This window comes from Saccostrea cucullata, unplaced genomic scaffold (assembly GCF_032062105.1).
Source record: "Saccostrea cucullata isolate Sc308-1 unplaced genomic scaffold, CSIRO_AGI_Scuc_v1 ctg54, whole genome shotgun sequence".
Classification (NCBI taxonomy): Eukaryota; Metazoa; Mollusca; class Bivalvia; order Ostreida; family Ostreidae; genus Saccostrea; species Saccostrea cuccullata.
The window spans coordinates 169499-183437 of record NW_026930475.1 but is presented as its reverse complement, the minus strand read 5'-3'; the positions used below and the strand labels follow the sequence as shown (position 1 = coordinate 183437).

The 13939-nt window shown below is 37.7% G+C and overlaps 1 protein-coding gene across 1 annotated transcript in view; it reads right to left on the bottom strand.

Annotated features, from left to right (window-relative positions):
* Window positions 1-13939, bottom strand: part of LOC134228706 (dynein axonemal heavy chain 2-like) — a 36460-nt gene that overhangs the window by 5805 nt on the left and 16716 nt on the right. Inside the window, 33 exon segments of the mRNA XM_062710385.1 lie at window positions 59-258; window positions 499-643; window positions 769-901; window positions 1164-1313; window positions 1527-1677; window positions 1769-1984; window positions 2128-2253; window positions 2550-2714; window positions 3109-3395; window positions 3488-3629; window positions 3718-3834; window positions 3988-4198; window positions 4380-4525; window positions 4743-4875; window positions 5086-5225; window positions 6191-6351; window positions 6636-6803; window positions 8038-8187; window positions 8441-8571; window positions 8704-8789; window positions 8916-9104; window positions 9340-9444; window positions 9536-9760; window positions 9891-10089; window positions 10269-10513; window positions 10744-10902; window positions 11047-11327; window positions 11413-11530; window positions 11613-11828; window positions 11956-12081; window positions 12349-12501; window positions 12629-12756; window positions 13003-13159. Of these exon segments, the coding sequence (XP_062566369.1) occupies window positions 59-258; window positions 499-643; window positions 769-901; window positions 1164-1313; window positions 1527-1677; window positions 1769-1984; window positions 2128-2253; window positions 2550-2714; window positions 3109-3395; window positions 3488-3629; window positions 3718-3834; window positions 3988-4198; window positions 4380-4525; window positions 4743-4875; window positions 5086-5225; window positions 6191-6351; window positions 6636-6803; window positions 8038-8187; window positions 8441-8571; window positions 8704-8789; window positions 8916-9104; window positions 9340-9444; window positions 9536-9760; window positions 9891-10089; window positions 10269-10513; window positions 10744-10902; window positions 11047-11327; window positions 11413-11530; window positions 11613-11828; window positions 11956-12081; window positions 12349-12501; window positions 12629-12756; window positions 13003-13159 (5459 nt within the window).

Sequence of the window (13939 nt, the reverse complement as noted above, 5' to 3'; positions counted from 1 at the left end):
CAAATGGATTCATTTTCAGTCCAGTGAAACTGTCAACTAGGAGGGACTGGTACAGTACCTGTATACAGCATAGGTGTGATATTCATTCAGATTCTGAATTCTCTCCTCCAGTTTGGAGCTTCTCTGACTCTTCTCAATGGACATGATAAACAGCTCAATGTAGGAGTCTAGAGAGAACTGGTACATAGGGTCAATACGTCCCATGTCATTCAGTACAAAGAACAGGATAGAGGCTCGCTGAGCTGAGGGTCTGTAGCCCTACAAACCAAATCACATAGATACAGTAAGTACTATATCTAATTATAAGACAGTAAAAAACAGTACAGCAAAACTCGGTTATAATGAAGTCACAGGGACATATGAAATTACTTCACTATATCCAAAATTCGTTATAATCGTGTAAGAAATATGACTTCGCTATATCCATAAATTCGCAATATCAGTGTTCATTCTAAACGAGTTTTGCTGTAGTTGTTATTCTGTATGTGTCAAGCTCACCTCCCTAGCAGCATCAATTTTAACCTCTGTAGTCTCTGATATCTGCAGCTGTTCTGTGACTTCCTGTGATGTGATTTTGGAAGTCTGCAGTGTGTTTACCAGCTGTTCGTCATCCAGTAATGAACCTTTTGTTTCATTCAACAGCCTGAAGTCAAACAAGTAAAGAAAATATATAAGGAGTTCTTGACTTATTATATACTATAAATATTTTTTAGACTTTTAAACTTCAAAAACTTCAAGAAGTCCTTGACAATTTTTTGTGTGTCTGACCTCAGAATTTCATCTTCCAGCTCCACCAGTTTCTTTTTACCGGCCGCAATGCTCCTGACCAGACTGTCCTTTTGTTCTTCCAGGTCTGGCCGCTCCTTTCTGACCACAATACCCAGTAACTGAGCCTCCAAACCTTAATCAAGCAACATAGTCAGTAAAACTCAATGTCATTGGGACCTCAAACTGTGCTTCCTTATAGCTGAGATAATTTATTATCCATTTCAGATGCAAAACAGAATCTTTTACAGCAAATTTTAAGATTTCCTTATGACCTATATTTCCTTCTAAGTAAGTTCTTTACAAGCAACCTTCACTGTAATTAATTTCATTTTCCTTCCTGAACTGGTATATTTAAATACATTAGGTATCTAGCATAGAAAGTAGAAAATACTTACCCTGTTCCTTGACAGCGAAGTTGACAATGGTAGTCTTGGTGGAGATCTCGGGGGTGTAGTGAGGGTTACTCAGTTTGGTTGTGATGTAGAATCTGAACTCAGGGTTGTACTCAATCTCTTTGTCTCCTAGCTTTATCATATAGGCACCACCTACAAACCAATTAAACAAACTGTAATTTCATAAACTGCAAATCAAATTGATTTTGATGTACCTGTTTATGGTTTCTATACATGTAAACTAAAAATTTATGTATTTATTACCAAGAATTTTGACCTCTTTGAACAGTAGATTTTCAGTAAATTGAAATATTGCAGTATTTTACTATAAAATAACAAGGTTTGACTGTACTATTGTGTACCTACCAATTCTCATCAATGATTTGTTCAGCACAGGATCTAGGGAAGGATCCAATTTTTCTTGCACATTTTGTAAAACAACTGGCAGACCAAACTGGATTGCTGATTCTAGAGTTCTCATGTAGTCTGTCTGCTGCAGATCTATCACTTTGAGACCCTGTAAACATAACAAGACAATATAACATGAGTGACCTTATACATATGTTTGAATTAAATTATTTGTTAAGTTTTAATAAAGATTAGTTTACCCGTGAAGCCTCCATGTTTTTGATCCACTTGATGGCCTGTCCCTGTGGATCTACCATTAATGGCCACCTGTTAGAGGAGGTCACAATAACACCGTTCTCTGTAGAGAAGGCATCGCTCGGCAATCCCTGGATATTCCAGTCTCTTACTTGTGTTGGCTTGGCCATGAATTCACAGAAGTTGAAGTTTGGAGCACAGGGTATACCAAGTTTTCTCACCTGACAAATACAATATGACAACAATATTGAAACTATTGATACAAAATGGTTAATTCATGTTATGTGAATTGAATTAGTTCATCAATACATGTATTAAACAATCTATTCAAGATAAGAAATTCCTAGATTATAAACACAGATACCTCTTCAATCCATTTCTTTTGTACCAGTTCATCTCTGTAGTTAGACAGGAAAGGACCCATATAGGACATAAATGCTGCTGCCATTAAACAATCTCCAGCAAGGTATCCCATTCTCTCCTCAAGGTCCTGCAAATGCAAAACAGTATCATGAAAATTTCAGTACTTGTCAATATATTTGATCTATTGCTTTAAAGAGCATTCCCACATCTCATTTTGTATACTCTTCAGCCAATGCTGCTGCCCGTCCTCTCCGTCCCAACAGTTACCTTCCATTGCTCTTCCCCTCTAATATTTTCCCCTATATCTTGACAATTTTAACTGCCCCTCCATCCCTAGCCCCTGACTCCTCTCCTTCATGTATTATTGTGTCATATTCAACTTGTAATTGTTAGCCCTCCTTTATTATTTATGTATGCCCATACCTTGACCGTTTCCTGCCATCGTTCCTTCTCCCCAGCCAGTCCTGACATCAGTTTGGTGGCTCTCTCCAACATAAGCTCTGTGTACTCGGCTTTTCTCTTCAGCTCTTCTTTCTGAGCCAGCTTTTCATCATACTGCTGTTTCAACTCAGCCATTTTTGCCTCGACCTGTTAAAATATGTTACCAGTAAAATTGAACATAATAAAAGTTTACCTACTTATCTGGCACTTTAACTATGGTTCACTTTGCAGAATATTAATATATAGAATGTTGTATATGTATTACGCAAAATATCTGGTTCAATTTACACAGTCCAATATTACATTCCCAAGAATCAACAATTTAAAAAAAACTGCATCTAGAATTTTTCTAAATGTTACATCTTTTAAATAATTTTTTTATACATCATTTATTATTAAAGGAACTTGTCACATAAATCATTAAAACAACAAATTTTATATTCACAATTCACCATGTAAAAAAAGACTAAAATAATAAAATACAGCTGTAAAAATATCTTTTAATTATCATGTCTAATTTGTCTATAAATTTCAAAGTTACCTCAGCCAGCTTTGCTTTAGCATCAGCCAGAGCTTCTTGCTTTTCTTTGAGCTGTGACATGGCAGCATTCAGCCTCTGTTTCTTTGGCTCCACGACTCGGTAGATTCGGCCGTACACTTCCATTGCTCTGACCCACATACACAGTGACTTGGCAGCACCTGACACACGACCGATGATGTCGGGCTGGAAGTCAGACTGGGCGCAGTATCCTCCAATCTTCTTCAGGACACGATCTGAGATATTGTCCTTCTCAAAGTTCATCAACTGCTTGATAAAATTCTGCTCACCTGTGTATAAAACCATCAATTATTTAGAGTATTGATCAGCAGTTAGTATATCCTCCTTTTATAACCTGTTGTACTGTCCCCCCAGGACTCACCCAGCTGTCTCTTGGCCTCAGCCCACGTGGGCTCACTCCCTCTCAGGATCATCACAGCCTCCATCACTTTCTCCACCAGCATGGGAGGACGACCATAGGATCGGATCTCTGTCATGTCTTTCTTGTTTAGAGAATCAAGAGCCTACAAGCCATAACAATAGTATATTAATCCATGAATGAATATCTTAAACATGATTTGATAAAAAATTACCAGTGTCATTGATTCTTACAGCAATAGCCTCATTGAGGGCAGGGAGAGCCTCGTCTAGATCGTGTTGAGCTAAATCTGCCATGTGTTGACATTTACTCTCCTCCTCAGCAATTCTCTCTCCTTTCTGGGCTACAGACTGTAACATAAATCACACTTATACATCAAACATTTTTCACAAAATATATGTATATATGCATGCTAGCAGCATTTACTTGTCCTGAGATGTTCACATTTCAATACATCATGTCTTCCTTTAGTTTTTGTTGTACAATGATCATCAGATACTTACTTTCTGCTGTTCGTCTGCCTCTCGTTTCTGCTGTACGATGATCACCAGATATTCGTCACACTGCTTCTGGAACTGAGCCACCTTTGTCTTGGCATCCTCCAGCTCTATAGACATCTTCTCCACTTTCTGCCTTGTGTCATCAATCTTACTCAAACCATTACGCAGCTTATCTGCTGCCCCTCCCATCTCTTTCTTCTTGTCAAATAGCAGTCTGAAGATCAAAGGAATATTAAATAAGTTAAATCCTTAACAATATAATTGCAGTACTTATACAAACAAGTCATCAAACTATGTAGCGAAGGATAATTCATTTAAATGCTCATTTCTAAAAATTTAAATTATCATAACCGAGAATCTTGCAAACCAGATGTTGCATTGTGTAGGTCCCTTACTTTTTGTATCCTGACACTAACTCTAGGTAGTTGGTGGGGGTGACGTAATTGTGTCTTCTGAGCTCAGCCAGCATCTTCTTGGAGTAGTCAGACACTGACTTGTGCATCACAGAGAACATTTTGGCCAGAGATGGCTTCAGCTTGTCCTGAAATTGAATGTGAGCAAAAAAATTAAATTACAAAAATATAAAAATTGTCAAGTTCAACCTGAGCAAAATACAGTACTTTAATTGCAGCCTTTAAACAAGCTAGTATACATCAAATTGGCACCTTCTTCAAACTCTCAAACTCAACTTAACCCTATTCACCTTTACATATCAAGCTACCAGGAGATTCTATACCAATATGATGGACTACACTAACCTCTTCCTCTGAACCTAGTGTGATTTCACTGAGATATTTGTCTGCCACTTCCAGTAAGGCATCAGCCGGCCACTCACTGAACCAGTCAATGGTCGTACAGTTGACAAACGCAGGGTACATACGAATCCGATTTCTGAGGGAAAACATCCATATACAGTAGAAATAAATATAAATTTCTTTCACAATTTATCTTTACTATGATGACAATTTCTTTTTGCAATCAATCTTTTGAATCTTTATAACTAAAATCTGATTCTTTGAATGACAAATAGATAAGTATGATAATCATGATTACAATTATAAATCCTGTACTGTTTCTCAGTTACCAGGATTGGTGACTTACCTGAAGGGTTCTCCCACTGGACTCATACACAACACAATGTGCATGTTGGCTCGCACTCGCTCGATCAAGAATGCAAAAATGCTCTGAGGGCTGTCATCGATCCCTTCTTTCTTGGCAATGTCACTCAGAGCATTTCGCACCTGGTAGTGTCAAACACAAGATGCACAAGATCAAATAACATATAGCATGTACACTGTTCGGTGATACACTGCTAAACATGTACATCATGTGGTTGCTCTTATATATATTTCTCATTACTTTCTCTTTGCTCAGGTGGAAGTTTAATTTGTTAGTCCAGCTCACAACATCAAGTCTGTTACAGATTTATCACTTTCTCCATAATATCATAATGAAAATCTTTTTTAAAACATTATTATGTCTTCACTTTCTTGACTTGTTAATATAGTTAAATACAATTAGTTTTTACTGTCTTTTATTAATTATTTGTGTAGTAAGTTGATTGCACCCCTGACTGATCATGAGCAAAGAGAAAGAAACTAATGTAATGATTATTACAATGGACTCAACTCCATGCATATCCAAAGTTATCTCAGTATTACCTTACTCTTAACAACTAAGATTTTGGATATACATGGTTTATGGTAGAGTTTCATGTTAGCAAAGTTTTTGCAATGTGAATCATTATTTAGTTATTGGTCAATTCTTAATCTCCGTCACTCCAAATTTCTAATCTACCAACACACAACCAATTACAACATGGTGCACAATGCATTAATCACAACATTCACATGTAGGTAAAAAAGCTTTCACATTTATCACATCAGCGCTTGTTTGTTAAAAACGACTTCAATCACTGTGTTGAACATATCTGCCAATTACAGGTAAATGTAACATAGTGCAGCAAAGGAAGCAAAAACATAACCTTTAACATTAGGTGTTTACATTACCAGTGCACTAACTTATGCAAGGTTCAAACTTTCAATATGCTTTCATTACAGTTTTTTTAAGTAGGGGAAATTAAATACACAAACTTTATTGATAAAAACACTGCAATCAAATTGGGTTTTGAAAGCCAAGCTTGCAATGAACACAGTGAGTGAGGTCATGTGACACAGTGAGGTCATGTGACACGGTGCGGGGTTACCTCCTCGAATTCGTCGGGTTTGTAGAGGTTGGGCACCTCCCCACTACTCAGGATGTTGTTAATGTCCTCCAGGAAGCCCTCCTCCACCACCTGGGTGTCGTTAAATATAAACACGGACGTCTTATTGTCCACTCCAGCCTGCCAGTACAGCCTCTTCAGATCTAAACAACAAAAGTTATTTTTGCTTTGTTTAAGGAAATCATAATACAAATTCAGATTAAAAGTAAACTCAATTATTCTAAAAATTTCCTTATAGGTAAAAAAGAGATGTTTCTATGCATCTCTGGACCACAATTTGACTGAATTTTTATGTGGCTATAAAATATAGGATACAGTTGATATCAATCAAATTATACTTCCATCTTTGAAAATTAAGAATAAAGGAATTTAATGTTACTATAGTGTACAAAACTATGTCTTATTATGTATCTCCACCACTACTGACCATCTCTGAACTCTGTGGAGCGGTAATGTTTGGTGACCTCTATCTGGAATGATGTGTATTCACAGATATAGGAGGCCAGTCTCGTCAGACTCTGTCGTCCACTGCCTCCAATACCGATCAGCAGCATGTTACCGCGGGGCTGACGGATCACACGAACAATCTTAGACACTGTATAACAAACAAATCAGTTAATTAACTTACTCCTATACTAATAACTCAATTAACTTGTTACATGAACTGCAAAACAACAATCAGTTGACTCATTTGCTTTGTATCTAACCCTTTCTTCTTTAGAATGCTTCAAAAACAAAAAAATAAATACAACGCCTGACCAATGAGACTTTTAAATTTTTGAATTCTTGGACATCAATTCACAGCAATGACATCTTATTTCTAACCCCCCGTTCACACATAGACACCGCTTCTACTACGATCAAAGCATGGCCGATCGGGAAAAATCGCAAGAGAAACGTCGTGCAGTCGTCATAAGCATAGTATGATCGAAGTAGGGTCTTCATGATCGGAGAGCTCTACATCGTGGCCAACAAGAATCGGGGTTAAGTCGTAAAAAGAGCGTAGTAGAAGCACCATAATCGTACAAGCAGCACGGAAGCATCGTAGAGAGATCTTCGTGATCGTAGTAAAAGCGCCATAAGAGCGTAGGAACTTACCAAGTATGCTCATACAATGCTCCCTCTACGTTCGTACTACGTTCTTGCTACGATCTCTCTACGTTCCTGAAGATCCTACGAAGACCTTCAATGACCTTACGCCGATTATATCACGACCTATCAGACAGGAGTTTGTTCTTGTAGCACTTCATCATCTGTAAACTACATGTAAAGGTTGACACTATACTTGACGATCATTTGCAATTGAGAATTTTCACATCTTGTTACAGTTAAATTGAAAATGCCCTTAAACAATATGGTAAAGACCGCGAAAAAATGCGGTCGCAAGATATGTATCATCGCTAAAATCATAGTACAAAAATCTGCGGTTGCAAGATATATAGATTAACATCACCGTCAAATCGTATTAGAAACGTAATACAATCGTAATATGCTCGGAACCACCGTAGTGACATCGCCGTATAGTCATCTAGGTCTGCGTAGCGTCGTAGTATGGTCTTTAATGTCATAGTGGCAGCGTAGCGTAAACACGGCCGCTTGTCGGCAACGGTCTGCGTACGTTTGACGTAGCGACATCATAGAACGGTCGTTCACGAAGACCATAATTTGCAAAAATTGCTCTATTTAGACGCCGATCGGCTGCGATCTGCCCCGATCCAAAAAAAATTCAGATCGTGGCTTGATCGGGATGATCGCCGTAGAGTCGCAGCTCTGTGTGAACGGGGGGTAAGGACTTCTTTGATGACAGCCCTTGTCAAGGGTCTCCTTACCGTGTTCTATAGCGTCCCTGAAGAGCACCAGATCCATGTTGACGACCCCCGGGGTACTGTTATACTCCTCCAGGAAGTCTGTCATCTGTTTCTTCAGCTGGTTAATATCCTGAATGTCCTCATACACATTGTCTGGATTCATGTAGTCCCCTACATACAAAATATATCAGCAACTTAGTACTCAATGATTTTGAATGACCTTGCAACCCATTACCTGATTTAAGGCCTTGACAATTTGCTAAAAAGCCCAGCTGTTATATACAACATTTTATATGCAGGAATTGCCTATGAAAAACTGGTCTGCACCAAATGACATTCCTAATTCAAGGTTTCTTAAACTTGTTATTATTTTGTGACCATAGATATCAATGAGCAGGAATTAAAATTAGAAAATATCACCCACCAAATATAGGAGATTGTTTGTTGGGACAGATGTTATGGTAAGTCTGGTCAAACAGTGTCCCCAGCTTCTCTGTCATCAGGTTAACAAATGTCTCTGTGTCCCTCTCTTCTACCAGACGATCAGAAAACACCCTGTAAAATACAGGCACAAATATTACAAACACTCTGACAAAATGAGATCTAAATGTTTATTTGGGGAGAAATAAGAATCCTTGTGAAACATGTTGGGTAAGTTAGATAATACTGATTTAATACATGTATTACCTGAAGCATTCATGAATCCAGAGTCTTGTCATGGCATGTTTCGTGTCATGGAAATCCTTATGAGCTCTAAGCAGCCCTTGGAAAATCTGAAATTCAAATGTTCTCATTTATTTGCTTTCATCATTGAATTAGTATATTCAAAGAAAAAGTATGTTTAGTTTAAAAATCTTAAGTTTGTGAAAGTTCTCTAATCCATAGAAGGACAAGCTTACCTTGGATATATCCCTAAGGTTGAAGAGGTAGTGTATCTTTGTAGGGGTGGGGAGGAACTTCTGGACCACGGCCTCGTACATCTCAATGGTGGCCTGGGTCATGATGTCCCCGATAGGCTTCACCTCCTCCTCAAAGTCCTGCAGCTTCTGGTTTATCATGCTGCCAAAAATCCTCTTGATCTGGGACTCCTAATAACAAAATTCATCAGATTCAGTAAATTAATGTCCAGTCACAAGTTATTTTAATATTTTTGTTTGTTCATGCAAAATATTCCATTGCACAAGTATGCATCCAGAAAATTTCTCCCATTATGTTTTAACTCCTTCAAAAATTTGTCTGAAGCAATCTTTTTGCTTTGGACTTTTGCATTATTTATATATTTGACAGACATGTGATAGAGTCCCTGTAAACAATGTAACTTACATGTGGGAATGTCATGTTGATGAGATTGAAGCGACTCTGGAGTCGTCTTGAGATGACCATTCTTCCTCCTCCAGGGGGTCCCATACCAGCCAATAGGAACATGTCCTGGAAAAAAAATATAAACATAGACTCTAAGGAACATAACTCTCAAATCTGTAATAAACAGAAATTGTCTGATACAAAAATAATACTTTACCTTAATGTATTTCTGAGTTTGTTTTTCTCTGTCATACCAGAAGCCATAATCTAACCATAGTCTCATCAGTTCTAGAGGGGGCTGAGAGCCGAATGTGTCCTTAGCTGGCATGTTGAAGTCATCCATAAAGGTCAACAGTTTCTTTCCACCAATGGGGACATACACACCCTTAGTTCTCTTCTCCACACGACTCTCAATGATGTCTTGTACATTGTTGGAGGATGTCTAATCATAACAAAAGCATATTGATAACAGTGATGTTGGGTCAAAGCCAACAAACAGAGATTGATCTTTCTGTTCACATTATTCAGCAAAAACAGGTTATAATGGGTTATAATAAAAGGTAGCTTTATACCTGAGCCGACATGTTGACTGTTAGGAAGCTGTAGGTCTTGGAATCTAGTTTGGAGAGAGTGTTCTCCACCATTGAAGTCTTTCCTGTTCCCACAGGTCCTACCACCATGACTGGGTTAAAGGACCGCACCAGTGCGGACACCAAGTACTGATAACGTACCGTGTCTACAGTAGGTACTATCAGTTTGAAGAAAGGCACACTGAATAAGAAAAATATTGTGAAAGTTGATGACAACAGACATTATCCTATGAATAACACTCACTTAAATCTCAAAAACTCAATGTTACAAACAATTATGGTTCCCTACAAGCTAGAAATAAAATGTGCTTTTCTGAACACACACAGAAATATCACCATACAGAAGCCTGAATTTCTTACTTTGGTTGATATTTCCATCCCGCCTTTAACTTGTCCTCCCAGTGGACCCAGGTCTTTCCCTTAGGATCCACAAAGTACTCGTAAATCATGTCTTTGTTGGGGAATGTGCCCTCCATTTCACGTATATAATTGTCTATTTTTTTACGTCCATCTTCATCAACAGATCCACAGATAGACCAGATCATACAGAACTGGAACCACAGCTCCACCATACGCACAAAGTTCTCACTGTCATGAGGGTCCACCTGAATGGAGATAGGTAAAAAATGAGACACACACATGTAAGCAAACACAAGTTCCTAAAAGAAACATATAGTAAACTATGCTTGCATTACCATTGTTAAAAAAGATATTTGAAAAACTCTTTTCTGAAAACCTTCAGCATTCTGTGGCAAAAAATTTATATTTCAAAATTTAATCTCCCATTTTAATTTACACACTTGAAAGAGAAAATTAAGATTAACAGTAAACTTACCCCATTTTCTACAGTTCCAAGGGAATCAAATAATTTACAGAGAGAGGAGACTCCATTAAGCTGTGCAATGGGAATCAACTCCTTGCAGTTGGCAAGTTTGAAATCCAGGATCTTGACCAGGTACTTATCAAATAGTCTACGCAGTTCTTCAACCAGAGGCTGGGAAAAGTAAAAAAAAATTCATTAATCTTAATTTCTTGCTTTTTTATTAATTAATACATAAGTAATATTGAAAAAAGGTCAAAAAGAAACCTAAATACAAGTAGGAAAAAGAGGCTTTAAATTTGTAAACTAATCTTCTACCTTGTTCTCTTTTTTCTTTTCCAGCCAGGACTCTACGTAGGGCTGCCAGCCTATGTCTTGGTAATCAGCGTACACCATACCACAGCGGGATACGGTGGCAGGGGACGCCACTGCTAGATCCTCCACCTCAAACAGAAGAGACACCTGTTCTGGCATAGCAATACGTTCCCCATTGATCAGGGTCAGAATTTTGTTGTCGTCCATCACCGAGTTCATGCTTTCTATCCATAGAGTGTCTACTGGTCCGTCAAAGACCAGCCACTTCTCATCTGGCTTCTCATCTAATTAACAAAGAAATTAATTATTAAAATTACATTAAAATGCCAGCCCTATTTACAACGAGAACTGTAAATGTCCAATATTAACCTGCACAAGTCTGCCTCATCACACTGGATAGAACACCATCAGTCCATTCATTTGTATTGATGTCAAATTCACCATACAGCTCTCCCAGAGACAGAGACTTGGGATTCAGAGGAAAGTCCTGAAACAATTAACCTCTATGTAAGTACAAGTGAATTCCCCCTTCTATACCCCCCTTTCTACAGTCTAGAAGTTAGATTTACCTTGACAGCCTGATAAGCCGCTCCCTCTTTGTTCAGTCTTGTCATGGCGGACTGTAACATTCTCCAGCTGACAGTTTTTCCTGACTGGGTACCACCCACAATCATCACCGAGTGACGAGAGCTCTTGGTCTCGTACAGCTGTATGATCTTTGTTACTGTGTGAGCGTTAACCTGCAGACTGTTGTTCTTTAACTCTGCCTGAATAGCTTTCTTCATCTGAAGTCATAATGTAAATTAATAAGATACACATGTAGGAAGACTCTAAATTCCATACATTTGAGCATATTTTGAAATTTGAATTAAAACAGTTCGATGTTGTTCAGAAATTGATGCAGTAGGTTACCTCTGAGTAGTCAATTGTGGGAGTTTCTATTCCTGGGAAGAGATCCGACATGATGCCATTAAACAATGGCAGATCTGTGGAAGTAAGCTTAGCCACATTCATATCCTTCATGGACAGGAGTAAGATCTGTAAAAACATGCCAGGCACTATGTTAGAAGTGCTATATGCCTTGAATTCTCTGCTATTCAGTGTAATCCATTTCAATGAAAAATTTTAATTTTTCAGAATAAATCAGTCATGTAACTGCGGTAAAGTTTGAAGTAAAGATATTCGTTATTTCAAACACAACCTTAATAAATAATTTAGACAAATTTCTTATTGTGTTTCACTCAATCCAGCATAGAGGGGTCATTTCACTTTCTCAATTTAGACAATTTATATAATCTAACTAACCTCTTCATCAGGCATGTTGGGGTTAGACCTCTTCTTGGCGCCGGCGTACCTCAACACAGACACTAGGGCACGTAAACCAAAGTCATAGTGATCCTGTTTAGACAGCTGCTGCTCAGCCAAGGAGTACAGAGTGTACACTTTCTTGGCAAGGACCTGTAATGAAAGATTTTATAAGGACTTTGCCTATGTCTATGCGCTTATACTATGGCATATCAATTATTCTATAAAACAGATGAAAAATTTTCAATTTTTTTAATGAAAAAAAGAGAATATCTTGTACCCTGGTGTTTCCAAAGCCTTCTCCAAACAGGATGATTTCAGAGATCATGGCTGAGTCAGGAACAACCATAGCAATGGGACGGAACATGGATTTCAAGTTGTCTGGTAACTCTGTTCTACCAGCATATCCTACAAAATACAGAATGGTGTCATAATGCATATTATAATACACATGCAAAATGTCTGTGGCTCAAAATTTTTGTCATTTACAAATCACAGTTAGCATTCTAAATTCAAGTCTGCACTTTTGTGATTCTATTCAAAACCAGAGACATAGGTTTGAAAATTTGCAATTTTATTCTGCAAAATACAGAAAAACTGCAGAAGTTCACTGTGATATGGTACACATGTATATCATACAAATAAATGTCTCACCTGGGTTCATTGTGATGAAGATTCCACAGGACCACACCAGATCAATTTCTCGTCCCTCAAACACAAATCTGGCCTGTCCAGTTGATAAGGCCAGTAAAATAGCCAGAATCTGCTAAAATTTTTTCTGTTAAATTCAATAATTGTGTTCATTTAACCCCTTACATGGCATATACGCATTCTAATTTTCTGACTTGAAAAACAAGTATAGTGTGAAAAAACATTCATTTTTATCTCAAGCTCTACTGGTTTATACTTAAAACAAAGGAAGAGAAAAGTAGCAGTTGGGACTTGAGACTTTAAATCAGCAATAAATAGAAAAATGATCCTTGCCACTCATCAAAATAAAAACCAATGCACAGAATTATGTATCTTAGTATAGTCTACTTGTATGCCAAGTTATATCAAAATCAGACCAAAACTGTAGGAGGAGTAGCATTTTGAAAGAATTTCACAGAAATTTCTATTTTTAGTAACCACAGCAACACCGTTTATCGAAATCAAAAACCGATGCACAGAATTATGTATCTTAGTGTAGTCTACTTGTGTGCCAAGTTATACTGAAACACAGGAGGAGTAGCATTTTGAAAGAATTTCAAAGAAATTTCTATTTTTAGTAACCAAGGCAACATCGCTCATCGAAATCAAAAACTGATGCACAGAATTATGTATCTTAGTGTGCCAAGTTATAATGAAATTGGACCAAAGCTGTAGGAGGAGTAGCATTTTGAAAAATTGTTAACAGACAGACAGACAGACAGACGGACGGACAGACAGACGGACGGACGACGGACGCATTACTATCGCATAAGATCTTCTGGTCTCTGACCAGTAGAGCTAAAAATGCTAAATTCTGGTACGTGTTTACATCACAACATGTTCATAATTTTCAATGTCCACAACAATACAATATTTTTTTATATATCTAACTATGCAAAAA